Source organism: Acomys minous, assembly GCF_964271855.1.
Source record: "Acomys minous genome assembly, chromosome: 14".
Taxonomy (NCBI): domain Eukaryota; kingdom Metazoa; phylum Chordata; class Mammalia; order Rodentia; family Muridae; genus Acomys; species Acomys minous.
The window spans coordinates 63154280-63176597 of NC_140496.1; the positions used below are offsets into that span (position 1 = coordinate 63154280).

The following is a 22318-nucleotide window of genomic DNA, read 5'->3' on the forward strand; positions in this document are numbered from 1 at the left end:
TTTCTCTCACGTGACGTTGCTTGGTACTGACTGAGTGGCAGAGGATGGAGAATTTTACAGTAACTAACCAAACATGATTCAGATTGCTTTTTGGTAAGAACTGCTTTTTCTTGGTGCTTGGTGCTTGCTCTCAGTAACTTCCTCCTCTGAAGAGGAGATAAAGAAGGCAGTTGCAGCAGAATTAAGATGGAGGGCCACACAGAAGGCTGATGAAATGTTAGAAGAAGAAGAAGAAGAAGAAGAAGAAGAAGAAGAAGAAGAAGAAGAAGAAGAAGAAGAAGAAGAAGAAAGAAGAAGAAAAGGAGGAGGAAGGAGGAGGAGGAGAAGGAGAAGAAGATAACTTAAATATTGGGGCTGGAGAGATGGCTCAGTGGATAAGTATGCTTGCTGCTCTTGCATGGGGAGGCCTGATGACCCTCCTCTGGCCTCCATCGGCACCTGCACACACATGAGCATACAAATGGACACATATATACAAACATAAAGTAAAACTTGTTTTGAGTCCATCCCTGACTGGCCTGAACTCTATAGGTAGGCCAGCTGACCTCCAACTCACAGAGACCCATCTGCCTCTGACTCCCCAGTGCTGAGATTAAAGGCGTGTGCCACCGCTTTGTCTATCACAAGATCTTTGTGCTGGGCAGGCAAAGGGTAGAAATATTACATGGTCATTTTTTCCATCTCTTCTATCCAGTCCTGCCCACAGCTCATCTGCTCCCTGAATGATTTCCATTTTTACCACTTCCTACCCCACACATGCACATGTGTGCTCGTGTGTGTGTGTGTGTGTGTGTGTGTGTGTATGTATGTGTGTATGTGCATGTGTATGTGTGTGCATGTGTATGTGTGTGTGCATGTGTATGTGTGTGCATGTGTATGTGCATGTGTATGTGTGTGTGTGCATGTGTATGTGTGTGTGTGTATGTGCATGTGTATGTGTGTGTGTATGTGCATGTGTATGTGTGTGTGTGCATGTGTATGTGCATGTGTATGTGTATGTGCATGTGTATGTGTGTGTGTGTATGTGTGTGTGTGCATGTGTATGTGTGTGTGTGTATGTGTGTGTGCATGTGTATGTGTGTGTGTGTATGTGTGTGTGTGCATGTGTATGTGTGTGTGTGCATGTGTATGTGCATGTGTATGTGTGTGTGTGTGCATGTGTATGTGTGTGCATGTGTATGTGTGTGTGTGTATGTGCATGTGTATGTGTGCATGTGTATGCGTGTGCATGTGTATGTGTGTGTGTGCATGTGTATGTGTGTGTGTAGTGTATTTGTTGCGGTGGGGTGATACCTAGGGCCTGATGCATGCCAGGCAATCATTCTACTACTAAGCTAAATCTCTAGCTCCCTACACCCCAGCTTGCGTTTTGTTTTTGTTTGTTTGGGGATACTGTTAAGTTACTAAGGCTGGCCTTAAACTCACTCTGTAGCCAAAGCAGGCCTTGACCCTGTAATTCCCCCACCTTAACCTTCTGTGTCCGGGTCCTGACTCTAATCTCTGAGTTTCCTCCACGTGACTCACCCAGCTCGCTATGCTCTTCACATCTTTTTATTCCCCCCGCTGGGGGCTCCTGCTCCTGTACTTCCCCTTGGACTATCTCACTTCTTCAAACACCCTAAAGAGGCTTGCTTATCTTGATGGAACTTGAAGAGCTCTCTGGGGGACAGAGGGAGGCAGAAGCCTCGACTGTGTCTGTCTGGGGACCAGCAGCACTCTCAGCTGCATAGAGCTGTGGCCTCCTGGTTCCTGGGAGGCCAGGGATATACGTGGCTGAACTTGCTGGTCCTGGAAAGGGCCCTCCCTGAGAAGAGTCTCAAAGAGCATCACACTGAAAGGAATGAACAAGTTGCGAGTTCTCGACTGTTCCTGCTTTAGAACTTCTAGGCAGATGTCTGGCAAGAGCTAGGTCCACTGGCCCATATGCATCCTGCCGAAAAACCACACCACAAACTACCGCCTGAAGCTTCACCAGGACAGCATGAAACCCAACAATTCCACCACCGAGCTGTGGTCGCATATCACCTACATCACTATGGAGGTTCTCATCGGGCTCTGTGCTGTAGTGGGCAACATGCTGGTCATCTGGGTGGTCAAACTGAACCCCAGTCTGAGGACAACCACCTTCTATTTCATCGTCTCCCTAGCACTGGCTGACATTGCTGTCGGGGTGCTGGTCATCCCGTTGGCGATTGTTATCAGCCTGGAGGTGGAGATGCACTTCTATGCCTGCCTTTTCATATCCTGTGTGCTTCTGATCTTCACCCACGCCTCCATCATGTCCTTGCTGGCCATTGCTGTGGACCGATACCTGCGGGTCAAGCTGACAGTCAGGTAACCTGCTTGAAGAAACAGGATGGGGGTGAGGGGCGGGGAGGAGGGGGCAGTGTCAGCAGTTAAATTGGTGGCTGGAAAGTAGAGATCTAAGAACTTTGCTTTCAGACACTTTCTTTTTTTTTTTTCTTATTTTTTTCCTCCTTTATTAATTTATTCTTGTTACATCTCAATGGTTATCCCATCCCACTTTCAATAGGCATGAGCCAGAAGCGATCCTTGAAGTTTAAAAGGGGCCAGCGAAACATTTTTGCACCCTATGGTTTGTGAGGATTAGACACAAAGAGCTGAAACATGGGAGCAGGAAGTAGGGCCCACCCCCAGCCCTTCTCCACTGACCATGGCGGTCCACTTCCTGTCCAGGGCAGACAAGGATGATGAAAATATGATGTATCTTTTAGTGTTTTAAAACCTGACTTCAGGTTTTCAAAACTGATAGAGACCTATTAGAGAGGATTTCTTGTTTTAGATAAGCAGAAAGACATGTGGCCTTGCAGATGTGGCTTAGATCTCAACCTAGCTCCTGTAGCTTCTGTCCGAGTCTGTCCTGAGGCTGAAAAAGGGTTCTCAGAATGTATGCTGTCTTTTTCCTCTCTTTTTTTTTTTTTAGTAAATGAAATGTAAAACCCCTCCTGAGACAAATATTCTTTTATGTGCAAAATGGTAGCGTCCTTTCCAGTGACCACGCAAAGAGAACAGACAGCCAATGAGAAACCACATTCCCTGATTCCTTCTGGTTTTTCCTGGGAAAGAGCATTTGAGGAAACTACAAACAAGCTGTAGATGAAAACAAGTCTACATTCCTTTCCCTGATCTTGTGACCTGACTGACACTGGGCAAGTTCGTTAGCTTTCGCTGCCTCAGTCTCCACTTCTCTGAGTGGTCCCGATCATCTGAACCTGGCTGACCTCTGCAGAGTTGTGATGCTAGCACCATTTCTGCCTTCTGTTCGCTACCTAACGCTGCTTACACTTTTTGAGGCCTATTAAATGAAGATAATAATTTCACCTTTATAAGGTTAAGTGAATAAAGTTAATAAGAGTGAAGTTATCAGAAGAGTCCTGCTACAGAGTCTGCTCTGTAAACGGTAGCTTCGCCACTGCCATCAATAGAATAGGGATTGTCATAGAATATCTCTATGAGCTGTGAGGTTTGGTCAAGTTTTAGTTTCTTTTGTCGTCTCTTTTAGTCTACTTAAGAAGCATTGCTCAAGGAGAAATAATGACTGCCCAGGATGAAAGTATTAATAGCTCTGAAACACTTCAATGTAACCTTCACAAGGTTTTGATTGGTTAACTCAGACACCAGAACAGATGCCCCTGGGAAAGGGGCACAGGGAGCAGAGAGCAGTGTGGAGGTGCAGTGTGACCTCTGAGCGCCTGTACAGTAGCCAACCAAAACAATGCAGAGCACAACACGTGAGCAGGCTTTGAGGAGGTTCTCATAGGTTTGGGGCTCCCAAGACTTAGGTAACTCTTACATCGCAGGACAGGGGAGGGCTGGAGTGATGATGGCGCAGTGGATGAAAGCATCTGTTACTCTTGCAGAGGACTCAGATTCCGTTCCCAGCACCTCTTTATAATGCTGCTTCCAGGAGACCCAGGGTTTTCTTCTGACTTCCCTGGGCACCAGGCACACACACGGTATACAGACATAAATTCAAACAAAAACATTCATATGCATAAAATTAAATAAATCTAAAAAGCAATTCTTGGAACCATGGTTGAGTGGAACCATGTAGGCACCTGATTCTTGGAAACTTACTATTGATCATTCTAAATTCTTGGGTTTTTTGTTTTGTTTTGTTTTGTTTTGTTTTCATTTGTAATGTTCCAGAGGAGCTTCTGTGTTTTCCTCTAATTCTCATTTTGTCTTCATATCTAGTAGAGTCGCCTTACACTACGGCTGTTTCATCTCTCAGCAGATAAGGGAATTGGGAAATCTTACTTTCTCTTTCTCACTTTCTCCTAACTAGTCATTTCCTGTTGTGAATTCACCATTTTTTCCCCATTCAAACAGATATAGGACGGTCACTACTCAAAGAAGAATATGGCTATCTCTGGGCCTTTGTTGGCTAGTGTCCTTCCTGGTGGGACTAACCCCCATGTTTGGCTGGAATAAAAAAGTGACCTCAGGGCACCCTCAAAATATGACCACCCTTTCGTGCAATTTCCGTCAAGTCGTCTGTCTGGATTACATGGCCTTCTTCAGTTTCGGTACCTGGATCCTCATCCCCCTCATTGTCATGTGCACCATCTATCTGGACATCTTCTACGTTATCCGCAACAAACTCTGTCAAAACCTGTCTGGCTTCAGGGAGACACGTGCGTTTTATGGACGCGAGTTCAAGACAGCTAAGTCTCTGTTTCTGGTTCTCTTCTTGTTTGCTTTGTGCTGGTTGCCCTTGTCCATCATCAACTTTGCTCTCTACTTTCAAGTTAAGATATCCGACACTGTGATGTGCCTGGTCATCCTGTTGTCCCATGCGAACTCCATGATGAATCCTATCGTCTATGCCTGCAAAATAAAAAAGTTCAAGGAAACCTACTTTTTGATCCTCAAAGCTTGTAGGGTCTGCCAGACCTCGGATTCTTTGGACTCAAATATTGAACAGACTACTGAGTAGTTACCAGGACAGATAAAGAGTCATCTTATCAACTCTCACGTTTAGCATCAACAAACACTGTAGGCCTTGTCGGACATTTTTGCTTTTGTCCACTGCAGTGGGATGATCTGGCTGGTTGCCATACAGCTCCCTCCCTCCCTCCCTCCCTCCCTCCCTCCCTCCCCTGCTTCACTTATTTTTTTTAAGCTTCTCTAACCCAATTCTGTGGGAGCCTGGCCTGAAGTCAATATATTACTGATTATCATGGATTGTTTTTCCTTCCCAGACAAGGAGTGTCTGAAATCTTGAGGGAGTCTCGTCTAACCCTAGAGGAAAGACTCTAGCTGGCCTAAATGTGCACAGAACCTGCTTTGAAAGATTCTTTAGGATGTTGGGAACAGAAGGAGTGAGCTGAATTTAAAGAGGGTTTAAATTGCTAAATTCACCTGTGTGGGTGTATTTGAGCAAATAAAGGATGTTGGCCAACTGTCGTGTAGCTCTCTGCTGGGATCGCTTGGGGCTTGGAGACACAGTTGGCTGCTCTTGGCATTCATCCTGCTTGCTCCTTGGAACACAATCACCCCTGTTCTAAGGTTTGGCCTCACCATTGTTCACGACTAGCCTCTTTGGGGGGCCCATTGTACTTGATTGTCCTCTGGGAGTGTGTGCGTCTGTAATGAAAGATTGTGATGTTCTTGGAATCCAAGGCTATAGGACAACTGGACAACTGGGGATCTGTTTGTTTGTTTGTTTGTTTGTTTTGAGACAGGGTTTCTCTGTGTAGCCTTGGCTGTCCCAGAACTTGTTCTATAGACCAGGCTGGCCTCAGATTCATAGAGATCCGCCTGCCTCTGCCTCCTGAGTGCTGGAGTTAAAAGTGTGTACTGCTGCCTCTGCTGCCCAGCTACAGGAGATCTTTAGGTGTGCTGTGTAAGTCTGGAACAGGGCATTTAAGAAAGCTGACACTTAGACATTCCTTCTTAGCTATGTGGCTCCAGCCGGGACAGAGGAATGAACTAGTATCTGTATAAAATCGCAATTGTATCTGTATCTGTTGCTGTAACAAAATATCACAATCAAGACAACTTGTAGAAGAAAGAGTTTATTTGGGCTTCTAGTTCCAGAGGGATAAGAGGCCATGATGATTGAAAGTGGGCGTGGCACCAACAGGCAGGCATGGTGGCACAAGCTGGAAGCTGAGTGGTCACGTCTCAACCGGAAGCAGGAGGCAGAGAGAGTGAGCTGGAAGCAGTGCAAAGCCTTAAAACCCCAGAGTCTACCCTCACTGTTGCACTTCTCTCAGCAAGGCTGCATCTCTCTACAACCTCTCAAAAACAGCGCCACCAGCTGAGGACCAAGTGTTTAAATGTCTGAGCCTATGGGGGACCATTTCTAATCCAAACCACCCACCTACTTACTCGTTGAGTAATTAACATGCTCCACGTGCAGACAATCAGATTGCCCAAAAGATACGGAACAAACAATGAAGGCAGGGATGCCAGGCTTTCATTGGGCTCCTAGTTATTTTGTGAATTCGGTTGAAGAGTCAGTGCTTTTCAGCAAAAACAATCTTTTAAGTGCCGGTTATAACTCTGCTACTGAGTATAAGGCAAAAAGCTATTATCATTTCCTGGATGTGTGTGTGCACATGTTCCTAAGTGAGAAGTTGCACATGTGCGTGTGTGTATGGTGGGGGGTATGGGTAGTGTGTACATGAATTTTGAACGTGGAAACCAGAGGACAAACTCAGATATCTCTTTTCCTCAGGTACTGTTCACTTAAAAAAACAAAAACGAAAACAAAAAATGATTCTCTTACTGGCCTTGGGCTCAACAATTAGTCTAGTCCATCAAGGCCGGGGTGTCTGCCGATCTCAGTCTCCCCAGGGATAGGATTATGAGCATAGACCATAGTGTGCAGCTTTGTGTGTGTGTGTGTGTGTGTGTGTGTGTGTGTGTGGTTTGCTATGGATTAAACTCTCCTGAGCATAGACCATAGTGTGCAGCTTTGTGTGTGTGTGTGTGTGTGTGTGTGTGTGTGTGTGTGTGTGGTTTGCTATGGATTAAACTCTCTCCTGAGCATAGACCATAGTGTGCAGCTTTGTGTGTGTGTGTGTGTGTGTGTGTGTGTGTGTATGTGTGTGTGGTTTGCTATGGATTAAACTCTCTCCTGAGCATAGACCATAGTGTGCAGCTTTGTGTGTGTGTGTGTGTGTGTATGTGTGTGTGTGTGGTTTGCTATGGATTAAACTCTCTCCTGAGCATAGACCATAGTGTGCAGCTTTGTGTGTGTGTGTGTGTGTGTGTGTGTGTGTGTGTGGTTTGCTATGGATTAAACTCTCTCCTGAGCATGTCAATCCTTTTCTAGGCACTGAGATTTTTAAGTGCCCTTTGGTTCTGAAATTCTGTGAAATAGGTTCTAGAACTATTTTTATCTCAGGTGAGGGTACAATCTGTCATGGCGGGTGAGGCATAATGGTGTGAGTGTGAGGTAACCAGAAAGCTGATGTTGAACACTGGCCAAGTATGGTGGACACACCTTTATTCCCAACACTGTCGAGGAGGAGAACCCTGTGAGTGCAGGGCCATCCCTGTCTACGTAGCAAGTGCTGGGCTAGCCAGGGCTGCATAGTGAGATTGTGACAGGAAGAGAGGGGTACAGGAGGAAACAGAAAGAAGACTGACCATGGCAGTGCACTTGAGGCTTTTCCCTTAGCTGCTATTGCTGTCCTCTAGCTAATCGGGATAGATACTGGGCAGTCGACAGTGTCAGTCACATGGCTGGAGCCCTGGAGGTCCAGGCATCCGCATTGCCACCTCTGTCTTTTCCTGCCTAAGTTTCCCATGGGGTCTTACCCCCTGAGATAAAGTACTGACTTGATGAGGCCCTCAAGACAAATTCCAAGTAAGCAAAGGGCAGTGAGGATATAAAAGTGACATTAGCTCCTCTGAAGCATGTCCGAAGCCTCGTCCTATGCCAGAGCCCGCTCACCTAATTCCTCTTGTTAACATTCCAGCAGAGGCTCCTCATTTCTCATCCTGTCACCCCAGAAGCAGCAAGAACTCAGGGCTTCTCCTCGGTGCATCTCTGGTTTAGTTCCCCTGCACCGCCAGGAAGAGGCCCTGGGTTTGCTCCGCGGTGTCACAACCTCTGCCCTGTTGGCTGGACAATGAGGGGAAGTGACGTAGGGTCTTGCTTTCCTGGTACATTCTGCACTGTGCCTCTTAACTTACAGTCTCTAGCCTCATTGTCATAGCCAATGCTCAGTCTCTCCTTTCCAGAGGACTTGATTTAAAGTGAAGACTGCTCCCCACCCCCACCCCTCAGTCAGAAGAGCAATCTGGGCTGGGCCTGTAGCTGTCCTTAGATCATGGCTATGAGGTTCTGAGAAGTACTTTTTTTTTCCCCTTCTGGTTTTTTAAGACAGGGTTTCTCTGTGTAGCCTTGGCTGTCCTAGACTCACTTTGTAGGCCAGGCTGGCCTCGAACTCACAGCAATCTGCCTGCCTCTGCCTCCAGAGTGCTGGGATTAAAGATGTGTGCCACCACGCCCGGCTTGATAAGTACTTTTACTTTTTTTTTCCTTGCCCCTCTGACTGTCGCTGGTGGCTTTCTGGGAACTGGGTGGGTCATTCTTGTCAAGAGAGAATCTCTTTGTGATAAAGAGCTATATCATCTTGGAAGAACCTGAAACTCCAGGCTCAGAAGAAACTGAAGCCCAGCATGTGAAAATGTGAAAAATGCCCTTTTAGCAGGAAGTCAAAAAAAAAAAAAGGTGAACTAAAAGTCTTTGACGACACCCTGGTTTTAGGGTTAGAGATTAGCATGTCAGGGATCTTCCCAGGAGGCCTGCCTCTGGCCAGCACACTTTCAGCCCTGAAGGAAAGCTAACTCTGGCCTTTTCTCTAAAGGGAAAATGTACAGAGACACCCAAATAAATCCAGGGACGGCTTCCTTCTCTTCCATATGAAGACACTGAACAAATGTAGGTCCTGGACACATGGGTTTATTACTTTGCTTAAAAAAGATCAACTGGAAATAGAGACTAGCTTACCAAGGATCAGCAAAAAGCTATTTCTCGTCCTCCATTTTTATGATATTTTGTGAGTGTGTATTTATGTGTGTGTGTGTGTGTGTGTGTGTGTGTGTGTGTGTGTGTGTGTGTGTGTGTTTGGGGGCGTATGTTTCAGTCTATCGCTCAGATTGCCTGGAGTTCACTATCTAGCCTAAGCAACCATTAGAAGCCATGGGTAATCCTCCTGCCTTAGCCTTCCCAGTACCAGGCTTACAGGCCTGAGCTACCACCCCTAACACTTGGCCCAGATCAGGCAAGCAGGAGAGCAGGGAGGCTGAATAGCAGTGTTTAAGAGAAACGTAGAGAAATGTGGTGGTGCACATTTGCGGCTAGAGGTACTCTGTGGGCTGAGGCAGGAGAGTGAGTGACCAGACTACGCAAGAGCACCAGTCTCCCGAATAAAAGACCAAGTTAGTGAAACACACTGAAATGTTAGTTTGTCTTGAGCATTGGAGGATTTCATGAACAGAGCATCCTCAGACTGCAAGTGGCTCCATATTGCAGGGAACGGATAGGTGGAGAGGCTTTTTACGACGTCTTGGTGGAAGTACGACAGAATGCTTTGATAAGTCTGCTGCTAGAGGGTTATCTTGGCAGTTGGCCAACTGCCTTTGGCGGTGGCTTATTGGATTAAGGGTTAAGGTTTAAGGTTTGAAGGTTAAGGGTTAAGGGTTAAGGGTTAAAAGTGATTTATAGTGTACACAGAGTTGATTTTTAATTTGACAATGTAGGAGCCCAAGGTGCTGGAGCCATTTCAGCCCAGTAATTATTTTGAAGCAGAAGAAGTTTGAGCTATGCCCTTGTTGGAGGGCATGGCACTGGGCTGTTCGGATGCTACAGATAGACAAGCTCTGGCGACCTGAGGGTAGTTGTGAGCAGGGCTCTTGTTTGACTTCCAGAGATTGTCGCTGGAGATAACATGACTCCCTAAAGATCCCACTGACTGCTGGCTGGTGTACTGTGTGTTGCAGATCAGTGGCTGTGAATCAGAATCCTATGCTGACATCGTCATCCGCACGCATACTTTCCAGGCATGTTTTCTAGAAGAAAAAAAAAATACTGCCTCTAACCACCATAACTAGGTAGCACAGGAGCAAGAAGCATTGCTTACCCAGTTTTCAGTGCATATATAATTCTCTTTGTAAACTCTAAAGTGTTCTACAGTTCTGTAGTATGATGGCTAAGTGTGTGTGTGCTTGTGTAGGTTTGTGTATGGGTGCATGTGTGTGGGTGTGTTGTGTACTTGTGTGTGTTTGTGAGTGTGTGTGCTTGTGTATGTGTGTATGGTACATGTATGTGTATGAGTGTGTGATTGTATATGTATGTGAGTATGTATTTGTGTGTTTGTGTGTTGTGCTTGTGTGTGTGTGTGTGTGTGTGTGTGTGTGTGACATAATGCAATGGAAAGAGATTTTCGTTGCTGTTATTTTCCAACCCTGCTAGATTTCACATCAGATCACACTGGTGCTACTGACTCCGTGACCTTGGACCCACTTACTTAAACTACTGTCTGCTCTCCTCACTTGTAAAAGGGACTAATAACATTCTTGCCAGAGTCCTCTTTGTTCTTAACAAAAGCTATTATTGTGTATGTGTGTACGTGTGGAAGGACATGCGTGACAGCACTAGTGCTGGTCAGAGGACAGCTTTGTGGAGGTGGTTCTCTCGATTTACTGTGTGGGTTCCGGGATCACACGCAGGCTCGCAGACTTGTGTGGCAGGCACCTATACTCAGCCATCTTGCTGGCCTCTTGTTGTGTTGCTTTTTATTTGGTCAAAATTAAAAGTCATAAAATGGAGTGCCTATGATAATGACTGTTCTAGTACTTATTGATTTATGATCTGTCTTGTTTCACTTTTGACCAGATCCACTTAACTGTGCCCTTGTTATCTTAAAATTTTTTATTTCAAATTATTTCTTCTTATAAACTTTTATAAAAGATGTTCTAAAAAGTATTGCTGGGTTTATTCTCAGTAACCCAAATCCTATCCTTAAGAGAGAGGAACAGAATGAACAGTCCAGCTAACACTGACTGCAGGCATCTTCATATCCTCGTCTTCTCGTTTGTTTATTTATTTGAGTTTTCAACTTGAGACAGGACCCTCATATAGTTCAGGCTGGCTTTGAACTTGGTATCCAGCAAAGGATGACCTCATCCTCCCGCTTCCATTTCTGAGGTGGTGGAATTACAGTGTGTGCCATCTCTAGACAACTGTGTTTTGTAGCCAATATTGACAGAGATAAAGACTGCATTTAAAAAAATCAGTATTTTAAGCTGGGTGTGATAGTGCACGCCTTTAATCCCAGCAACGGGGAGACAGAGGCAGGCGGCTCTGTTAGTTCCAGGCCAGCCTGGTCTACAAAGTGAGTCTAGGACAGCCAAGGATACACAAAGAAACCCTGTCTTGAAAAGTCAAAAAATAAATAAATAAATAAATAAAGTCAGTATTTTCATTTTTTGGGTAACAGTAAACCTTTATTATCTCCTTCCAGTCTGTATGGGTCAGAAATTCAGGAGCATCATTTTTGGATGGTTCATGGTCATGACCTTTCATAAGAGTGCTGGATAGGACATCTGAAAGTTTAATCATAGCTGCTACCAAGTTGACTGTGGCATGAAGGACAGGGTGGTATTGGCAAGCTGTTTGCTTTTCATGTGAGTCTCCCCATCGCCCTTTTGAGTCTTCATAAGATGATGGCCAACATCCCCAAGGTAGCAGAACAAAAGACTGGCGTGGAAGTGGTACCACCTTTGAAAGAAACACATCATACTTGTACTAAATTTTGTTTATCATCAGGGCCATCCCTGATTCACCTTCAGAGGGGCTACATAAAGGCATGTATGTCAAAAAGACGGGTGGTAGAGCGACGGGGAGATCTCTAAGATCTGCCCTGCGAAGGAGAGCAGACAACGTGGGCTTATCCAACCGTTCCTCCAAGTCTCTGAATAAAGTTGTTCTAAAAGAGAGACAGAAAGACAGAGAGAGAGAGACAAGAGACATGTGGTATACATGGCTGCTCTCAGTTTTTGTCAACTTGACATATCTGAGAACAGGGAGTTTCAATTGTTTCTGTCAAACCGTCCTGTTGGCATGTCTTTGAGGGTGTTTTCTTGGTTGCTAACTGGTGTAGAAAGGTCCACACTACGGGTGGTGCTGTATATCTGGGCAGGTGGGCCTGGACTGTGTAAGAAAGGCAACTGAGCAAGCCAGGGAGGGAAGACCAGTAAGCAGCATTCCTACATGGTCTCAGCCCCTTAAAGGCAGGCTCTACTCTGCAAGCTGAAATAAACCTCTTCTTTCCCAAGCACCTTTTGGTCAGTATTTTGACCATAGCAACAGGAAGGCTAACTAGAACAGGCTGTCATGATACCATTAACATACCTAAAACGAGATGAACAATTAAGAGCATCAACTATCTAGGCACTGTATCTCACTCAGCCTAATTTAATATGCAGATTCTTCTTTCTAGTCTTCTTTTCGTCCACACATTTTGCTGGTTGAAAGAGAGAAGAGAAATAAGGAGCAGATAGTGTACGTAAGACCCCATCACACTGCAAGCTTGGCACAGGGGCTTGTGCTGATTTCCTGTGAACTAGCGGAAGGTACCCCCTTTCTCAAGAAAGGCTGTTATTGCAACAATGCAGAAAAGCAATCTACACCTGGCCCACGAAGGGAAGTGCTAGCTGGCTATAGGCTATAAGAAAGAGCACCCAGTTTAAATCCCAGAACTTGAGGTGGTTCGAGAATTCGGACTTTCAAAGCTAGCGGTCAGAACATGTGCATCTATGAGGAATCAGGAGAAGCTGCAGCTGCTGCAGCATGAAAAGTTTCCCTTGATGCATCCCCACTCTATTCAGGAAAGCTTTCTAGAAGCTGGACCCTCCAGCAGCTGGTGCTGACAGCTACGCTCATGTACTGTAGCTTGCAGGCGTATGTGCTTCTGACAGCCGGATGTCCCACCCCGAACCACACTCCCTACGTCTTCACTGCAGTTTGCGACTTAAGTTACTTAAGGACTTTTTTTCCTGGGATTTCTCCCATCTAAATAGGAACTGGGCCTCTGAGAATGATGGGGGTCGGGGGCGGGGACAAGAGACACAGCCTCTTTTAACACATAGCAAGAGAGGGGGAGGGTACAGTTGCTCATATGAAGCGATGGTGATGTGTAAGTGACTTCTGTGTGTCTATAAAGTGTGTAGGTCAGGTGGATTTAATCAACAAGGGGGTTCTCTTGGTGCTTTGGGCTCTGCTAGGAGCTGAGATTTTCACAGTTGCTGCAAAGACAGCATTTCCTTCACGAATGATACCCCTCTGATGAGTCCCTCCTGCACAGGACACAGCCCTGATGCCCTGTACAGCTGCATTGCTCAGACTAACTGATGGTTCTCTTTGCGTAGGATAAAAACATCTACCCCCGCCCCCCCCCAAAGACAGGGTTTCTCTGTGTAGCCTTGGCTGTCCTAGACTCACTTTGTAGACCAGGCTGGCCTCGAACTCACAGCGATCTGCCTGCCTCTGCCTCCTGAGTGCTGGGATTAAAGATGTGCACCACCACTCCCAGCTTAAAATACTGATTAAAAAAAAAAAATGCAGTCCTTATCTCTGTCAATATTGGCTACAAAACAGAGTTGTCCAGAGATGGCACACGCTGTAATTCCACCACCTCAGAGGTGGGAGCAGGAGGCTGAGGAGTTCAGGGTCATCTTTTGTTGGACAAAACCACCTTAAATTCAACCATGCATTTCCCTCAAACAGGGCTCCTGAGGTCCTCCCTATCAGTCCAGCCCCCATGGAGCTCTTGGTTCTGCTGTCCGTGGCTCTCTTTTCAGGTAAGATGTTGGTGAGGAACACCTCCGCCCTCTAAGCCGCAACCTTCTGTTCTCTCTACGTAAAAGCTCCTGCTTGGTGAGGCAGTCTAAAGCCCCTCAGCGGTTGGATGGGAGGAAAAGAAGAGGTGAAAATATGGCATGTGAACAGGTCCTAGGTTCTTACCTCTGATAAGGGAGTTGTGCGAAACTTGGAACCCTTTGCCAAAACTAGGCCCTGCAGCAGGGTTATTTTCCAACGTCCCCATTCTCCTCGCCCTCCTTTTTCTTCACTCACGTGCTTGCACAGACATAGGCAGGCATACTTACCTCCTTTCTGCCTAAGCCTGGCACCAAAGATGGTACTCAGAAACTGGACTTGCCCCCAAGCTGTGTCATGTGCTCTTAAGACTCGATGAAGCTCTCTGTGAGTCAGCATCCTTGCCTGGGAGAATCACAAGATCTTCTTGTTTGGGTGTGATGTGAAGTAACTGACACTTGGGACATGAATTTTGACTCATAGGGATGTGTCACCTCCCCTGAGACACACTGGAAGCAGCCTCTGGGAGCGAGGCTCCCCCAACACACACGTGGACCGCTGAGAGTGACGGGCTCTGCTGGCCCATCTCTCCTCTTCGAGTAGATATTTTCCAAGCCATGGTGAAGCTGGAAGTTGCATGTGTGACTTCCTCATTACGCAATATCCTGACATGATATAGGTGCCGATACTGAAGCTGGGCGGCGGAGGTGTGGGCCTTTCATCTCAGCACTCAGGAGGCCACCTGGTCTACAGCGAGAGTTCCAGGACAGCCAGGAGTACACAGAGAGAGACGTCTTGAAACAAACAAACAAGCAAAAAGATGCCTGCACCTACACTGTTCTTGTATCGCAAGTTCTCAGCTCTTAAACCTCGAGTCCCTTGATTTTCAGTCCTCTGCAGCCAGAACAAGCCTCCTAGCCTTTCACTTCCCTTCAGTGGCTGCCAAGGCAAAGAGCAAGAGGCAGAGCTAAGGGGCTTAGATGGCAAGGCAAACTTCAAGCCCTTCAAGGATCCTTATGTCCACATTCCACACATTCTCAGGCTTGGAGAAAAGATTTCCCCAAAGGCCTTGTGTCCAAAAGAAGTCACATCACATTCTGAACAGGGATTAGTGTTTCAAACACGCGAATGACATACAACTCAGTCCACAATAGCGACCAAACCCAGATAGACAAAACCCAACTACTATCCTCTAGGGCCCAGGAGATTCAGGGTTTCCAAGAATAATGAACTGTGTGTGTGTGTGTGTGTGTGTGTGTGTGTGTGTGTGTGTGTGCATGTATTTGTGTGTTCACAGATGCCATGGTCATGGATGAAAAGGTGACGTCAGGCATTGAGCTGGATACAGCTTCTGCTACCTGTAACTATGACGCCCACTACAAGGACCACACCAAGTACTGGTGCCGGGGCTATTTCAGGGACTCGTGCCATATTATCGCCTTCACCCCTAACAGCACCAGCCGTGTGGTCCTGAGGGACACAGGAAGCCAACTCATCATCACTGTATCCTGCCTGGTCAAGGAGGACACAGGCTGGTACTGGTGTGGGATCCAGCGAGACTTTGCCCGAGATGACATGGATTTTACACAGCTCATCGTGACTGACAAAAGAGAAGGACGCCACGCCAGTGGCTTTTCAACTGGTAAAGAGACTGGCAAGGGATGTTTTGAAGGGTAATTGGGTGTTTGTTGAGGTGATAGAAACTCACTGAAAGGGTCCAGGTCTGGTAGTGTACGCTTTGAATGCCAACACTTAGAAGAAGGCAGAGGCAGATGGATCTCTGGGAGTTCCAGGGTAACCTGGTCTACATAGTGAGTTCTAAGACAGCCGAGGCTATAAAGTGAGACCCAATCTCAAAACAAACACAAAACCAAAACCAGACGAAGTACAAAACAAACAAACAAACGAAAACCTTACTGAGGGTAGTGGTCACCAACTCAAGTTCCTCTTGAGGTAATCTGCTCTCTCGAGCCCACGAAGATTGATGGGGCTGAGAGTTGGGTAGAACTTCATAGTGCGTGTAACTTCCCTTTCCTCACAGCAGCCTCGCTCACAGAACTCGGAAGAGGCTGCAAGGTCTCCTAGGAGCGAGATGTTTGTACTGATGGACAAGGCCTTGGGCGTGTTGTGAAAGTCCAGCCTTGCAGGTCTAGAACCCTGGAGATTGGCCTCTTAAGAAGTGACTGAAGCTGCAAAAACAGACCCAGGCAGCTTAAAGAATTTAATAATTAGCCAGGCAGTTGGCGGTGCATGCCTTTAGTCCCAGTACTTGGGAGGCACAGGCAGGCAGATCTCTGAGTTCAAGGCCAGCCTGGTCTACACAGAATGAGTTCCAGGACAGCTAAACCTACACAGAGAAACTCTGTCTAGAAAAACAAGCAGGCAAACAAAGAATTTAATAATTAATATAATTAAATATTGTGGTCAAAATTGCCAAATGCGGTTAACCCTTGGAGGCTACTGGGAAAGACTGGAACTAGAGGGCACGAAAGTCTTAATTAAGCCAAGTAACCGTGACTTTCAGCTCTAACTAACTCTTGGGATCTCCTGATGTTCATAGGTGCCTCCTCGGGAGGTTGGAAACCCCTTTAGTACCTATAAGCCCGTCTTTGAGGCAGAGAGTTGAGGAAGACACTGTTCTCGCATTGTTCCCATATAGAGAAGCAATGTGTTTTCCTATCACTATCTGGAAACCAATGACAGCAGGAAAACACACTGGAAAGACATGAGAGAAACCTCACACCCACCACACCTCTCCAGTTCTCGAGCTGGGCAGAGCTGCTCGTGTTTAATCTACTGGTAACTGATTCGGCAAGCATCCCACCCAGTGGGTAGCATCCACACTGGCTGTGGGTCCCGTGCACCTCTGCTTGTTAATAGCATTTCTTGAGTTTTCTTCTCGGGAAGAGCAGCGTCTTATCCAGAGCTGCTTCTTTAAAGAGGCAATGTGGGCAGGTGTGTCATCTTCCCCCTTCCTCCCCCAATGGTACTTATCAGAAGGAGCTATGCCATTGGTTGATCCATTTCCTAAAGATGGGACTACCTATTTGGTACATCAAGACTTTTTTTTTTCCTTCTCTTGGGAATGACCCAGCCTGGGATTCTAATAACAAACTGCTTCTAGTATGCACAAATCTGGAAAAGGTATCCCTTCCTCTGGGTGCAGAGGACCCAGTGGCAAGGTGCATGGCTTAGCAAGTGCACTATGGGCTGGATTTTGACCCCTACTTTTCTCCTCAGCCTTGTCCCCTGTCCAAGGCACATTTATACAACAGTCAGCGCTGTCATTATTTCACACACAAGGCCATCAACGCACTAGTCTCTGGAAAGCAAAAGAAAGACAGTGGATGCAGCTCTTCTTCTAGAACTTTATTCTCAGCAATTCCTTTCTGATTCAGACCCTTCAGGCAACAGGACCCGGAGCTGTAGAGCTTCAAAAGCTTTCCAAAAGGGAGAGGGCTACAGGTGAGTTGGAATCTGAGGAGGTGGTTGGGCATGTGTGTGTGTGTGTGTGTGTGTGTGTGTGTGTGTGTGTGTGCTCGTGTGCACACGGGCGTGCACTCTTATGCCTCAGATGGAGTGAACCATAACACAATGTGACTGGGTTACACTTTCTACATTTCAGCTGTTTATTGTTTCTCTGCCTCAATATCTTCATGGTAATGGGTTGCTTTCTTTTTTTAAAAAAGAAAAAAAAAAAAAAAAGAAAAACCAAAACTTTTTGTTTGAAAGCAGCCAAAAATAGCATCTAGGTACATTATTATTTTTATTATTATTACTACTACTACTACTACTACTACTACTACTACTACTACTACTACTACTATTACTATTATTTTGGTTTTTCAGGACACGGTTTCTCTGTGTAGCCTTGGCTGTCCTGGACTCGCTTTGTAGACCAGTCTGGCCTCGAACTCACAGCGATCCGCCTGCCTCTGCCTCCTGAGTGCTGGGATTAAAGGCATGGTGCCACCACTGCCTGGCTGCATCTAGTTACTTTAAAAGAGACATTACCCTAAGGGGAGAGAAGTGTCTGCAAAGTAGAGACAAGGGTGCAGGCACCACAAACTCTCGGGAGTTTCATCAGGACTTTATCTCCACCTCCATCTCTGTTTTTATCTGGCATTCTCATGTGTGCTTGTTTCCTTATCTTCCTGTGTCACCCTTCCCTTGGTCTATTTTGTCCTTTTAAAAAGTTTGATTTATTTTTGACTTTATATACATGTTGATGCTGGATCTTTTGCATACATGCACATGTGTGTGCTTGTGTGCTTGAGCATGCACCACGTTTGTGCCTCGTGCCTGTGGAGTCGAGAAAAGGGAATCTGATCCTCTGGAACTGGAGGTAAAGATAGTTACGAGCTACTGTGTGGGTGCTAGGAACTGGACCCAGGTCCTCCATAAGAGCAGCAAGCGCTCCCAGCTTCTGAGACATCTCTCTTTTGTTTTGAGACAGGATCTGAGAAAGTTTCCTCCCAAGTTCCTAAGTGGCCGAGGGTTCTGATCCTGTGTAGCTGAGGGCTGATCTCAAACTTCTGATGCCCCGTTTCCTCCTCTTGAACAATGGGATTGCAGGCGTGTGCTAGCAGAGGTTGTTCACAGGCACTCTACAAGTTCCATTCTCCCCTATTCAAAGGAATGGCAGAAGACTGCTGTTTCCCACTGAGGGAAGGAACATTGGCCCAGTTTTTTTCAAACCCTCGTCAGGCCAAGGAACAGGGTCACTCTCACAGAACGTAGCTGTCCGGAGATACTGGGGCTGGGCTGGGAGTGGCGTGAGAAGAAAACCAAGATGAGTTTCCTTTCAAGGGACCTGATATCTGCTGTGGTTTTCTACTAGAACGTCCATTCTGATCATTTGCATACTGATTACCGGGTTGGGAATCATCTTTATAACCAGTCATTTGTCCAGGGGAAGGAGGAGCCAAAGGACTAGAGGAGGTAAGTAGCCTGGAGTTAGGGGAGGGGAGGGGGTGGGGGTCAAGGAGTATGTTTCACATGAGTGAATGTGACACTTCTTTCATTGCCTAGTCACTTAAGTCTGAAGAGGGTGTAATTCCCACCCCCACTCCCATAGTGACAAAAGCATTATGAGAGGTGATGGAAGGAGCACTGGGGTCTTAAATGGAGGAAGGTACAGATAGGGAAGGGGGAAGCCGAAGTTAAGCATACTTGGGTTCCTTATCTGTAGGGCCACTCGCCTCCCCAGCACACAAGCTTTGGGTAACAGCCTAGTGGCCTTACTGCCTGTCTTGTCAAATGATGAAACTTCTGTAACCACTCCCAGCTGGGCCAGCAGCTGTAGAAAGGTCTCCTTTTACAAGGGGTCTGGTGTGGGGCAGGTGGGCCCACCCAGACACCTCAGCCCTTAGCTTTGTGTCTCTGTTTTCCCTTGGGTAGTTACTGGCAAAGGTGTCACTAGAAACCCCCAAGCAAGCCAGACTCCGTCTGTGGTGTCCATACACTTGGTAAGTTCCCTCCTTAATTCTTCAGTGCTGAGTTCTCAGCCCCCTCAGACCCCTGTCTTTAGCTCTCCCCTCTCATAGAGAGAGGGCGGTGACTGTCTGTCTTTGCCTGGGATGCTGGTGGGTCCTACCATCTGGAAAGTTCTCTAGGTCACCACATGGTGATTCTGCTAAGCTCTGAAGCATTTGTACAATCGAAAGAGTGCTGTGAGCACCTGTTCAATCAAGGCAATGCTGCTTGCTTTTGTATTTTTATGATCAGAAACCACAGAAACACCTTGGGCAATGAGGAGACTGTAGGCATAATTACAAAATGGATCCCAGTCACTCTGGGTTTAGAAACAATAGAAAAACAACATTTCAGGGAAATAATAATTAAGATCAAACAAACAAACAAACAAACAAAAATCTTAAAACAGAAGGCCACCACCATCACCAGACCTGCTAGTGACACACAAAGGGCCAGTTCAAGGAGGAGCCGAGATGTTAAGATGACATGACAAGGTCTGGGGCTGCTCCTGTGAGGTTTTGGGTCTCATGAAGATGCAGAGCAAGCTCTGTAAGGTAAAGGAATGGCTCCCACAGCATCCTTGACTTTTTGACATTTAAAAGCATTGGGAACAGTTGAGGTGAGGGCTGGGTACAAAATAGCACCTTTCAGGGCATGTCTGGTTCTTGGCCCTCTAGGATACAATTGTAGGGTATATCTCTTTCAGAAACTTATCATCACTTCTTTAACAAATGACCCAGGCAAAAATTTTCTTTCCCAAGCCAGTTTCTTTATCTATGTTGAATGCTCTGATCTTATACTCCATTGGATTTTCTATCCATCCATTCACCCATGACGCATCTACCTGACCATGCATCCTTCATTTTGAAACTAGAAACATGGCAGTTTCTGAGGTCACAAACACAAGCAATATAAATAGCATCTGTCTACATGGTGCTTATGATGCAAAATAAGAAAATAGCCGGGCAGCCGTGGTACACCCAGAAGCCAGGCAGAAGGATGTCGAGCTCAAAGCCAGCTTGGACAACCCATTGAGTTCCAGATCTGCCTATACCATACAGTGAGACTCTTGTCTCAAAAATAAATAACAAAGTAGTGTGGTGTGGTGTGCTGGAGGGATAGAAGCAACCACACGCAAACACATAGTTTGACAAGTAAAATCTGTGAAGGCAATGCAATACTATAGACTATGGGACAATAGAATCTAATGTTGTTCTCTTTAGCCAGGAGCCAGCAACCTGGGTTAGCCATGGCCTGTTCCCTAATACTTGGGCAAACTTAGCAGCTTGAATTAATGTCCTTTCTAGTTTTGTCATTCTTGGACGCTGAAGTTCAAATGCATTTATATCATCAAAACTCAGTGGGAAAGGACGGCAAGCCCGAGGCACCAAGCTTTCCCACAGCTGACTGACAAGTCTTGCAGTGATGGCATCAAACCACAGCCCTGAAAATAAACATTGGTGTTTTGGGGGCCAGGAAGATGGCTCAGTAGGTAGAGGTGCTTGCCACGCACCAATCCTGATGACCTGAGTTTAATCCCCAGGACTCTGATGTCAGAAAGAGAACCAATTACTGCAAATTGTTCTCTGGTTTCCACATGTGTGCTGTGGAAGCACTCATGTATCCACACCACACACACAGACACTTAAAAAAACCAACCTAAATGGGTGTTTATTCCCAGGTAGCCCATGGGTATCAGGAGTGGCTCCCACAGCGTTCCTTAACTTTGCTGTCTAGAAGCATTGGGGACCGGGGAGGTTGAGGGTAGTTAGGTTTGTTTGGGGAGAAAATCCATGGGGAGCACGGGAATATAATCTTCAATTTAGAAGAGAGGAAAATGGGCTCAGAAAAGTGACATTTGTGGCTTTTTGCTGACAAACACTCAGGCAAGAGCCCCTGATTCAATGTTCCTTTTCTATTTCCCAACAAAGTAGGCACCAACTTGAAGTCCTTTCTATATGTCCTGACCCGAGGAAATGGCTCAAACTGAACACGTGTGACTGAAGATTTCTATCATTTACCTCCTAAATAAAGTGATGTCATTACGGCAGACTCCCCATGACGACTGGCCTGCACCTCAGAGACTGATTCTGACCTTTCAGGATTTCTAAAAGACTGTCTGACCTTGCAGCAATCTTTAGTGGCAAGGTGACGACAGTGGCGCTGAGAAGAGCTTTGCTAGACCATGCCAAGCAAGGCTGCCAATGAATATCTTCAGACCTTAGCTTTCATGCGTTAGACTAGATTAGTGAAGAAGAGATACAGAATCTAGGACAAGGGGAAATGACTTGTATTTTATTTATCAGCCAATAAATATCTGAATACTGTTGATAGAACCCGCAGGTATGACTGACTTCTGCTAGGTTAGCATCACTGGAAAAGTATTTATTGAAATGTTCCTACAAAGCATAATATTCCAATGAATTTCTGAATTGGTATTAAATGTTTTATCCAAAAAAATAGGAGACAGATGGAGTCTGTGGTTCTCATTATTCTCTTGGTGAAAAGACTGTGGACCTCAAAGCACATTCTCAATGGGAAACTGCCACCAGACAATTGGGCTGCTTCTGACCAATGAACAGCCAGTGGATAACAAGTGACCAATGTTTTCAACTTAAGAGACCCAGCGAACAGGGTTATATTGTCATGGGTGTAGGATGAGCACTGCCCCATGTGTTCCCATGCAACTTGCAACCCTCCCCCCACATGGTGTCCTTCCTGTTTTCTCACCGCCTTTGCTGCCCTCCGAAGAAGCCTGCTGTTCCGTGGAGGAAGTGCACATTCGTGTGTGTTCTAGTACACGAGGAGGCTTGAGGATAACCTCAGATGTCATTCCTCAAGAGCTGCCCATCTTGTATGAAGAAACAGGGTCTCTCCATGGCCTGGAGCTTGGTGATTAAGCTAAGCGAGTTGACCAATGAGACCCAGGGATCCTCTTGACGCCACCTCTCCAGCATTATGGTTACAAGACCATACAAGACC

General features: G+C 46.2%; 1 protein-coding gene across 5 annotated transcripts in view; it reads left to right on the forward strand.

Moving 5' to 3' along the window:
- The window catches only part of ADORA3 (adenosine A3 receptor), a 70367-nt gene extending 48067 nt beyond the window's left edge, over positions 1-22300 (forward strand). For 2 of the 5 annotated variants that reach the window (XM_084757224.1, XM_084757225.1), the window contains 6 exons: positions 13772-13845; positions 15159-15503; positions 17260-17326; positions 18702-18802; positions 19262-19329; positions 21268-22300. In XM_084757224.1, the coding sequence (XP_084613350.1) occupies positions 13806-13845; positions 15159-15503; positions 17260-17326; positions 18702-18802; positions 19262-19329; positions 21268-21270 (624 nt within the window). In that variant the 5' untranslated portion in view covers positions 13772-13805 and the 3' untranslated portion in view covers positions 21271-22300. Of the gene's footprint in view, positions 1-1632; positions 2335-4353; positions 5266-13771; positions 13846-15158; positions 15504-17259; positions 17327-18701; positions 18803-19261; positions 19330-21267 lie in introns of those variants that run through there. The other 3 variants (XM_084757221.1, XM_084757222.1, XM_084757223.1) reach the window with 3 other exon arrangements.
- Positions 22301-22318: the final 18 nt, after the last annotated feature.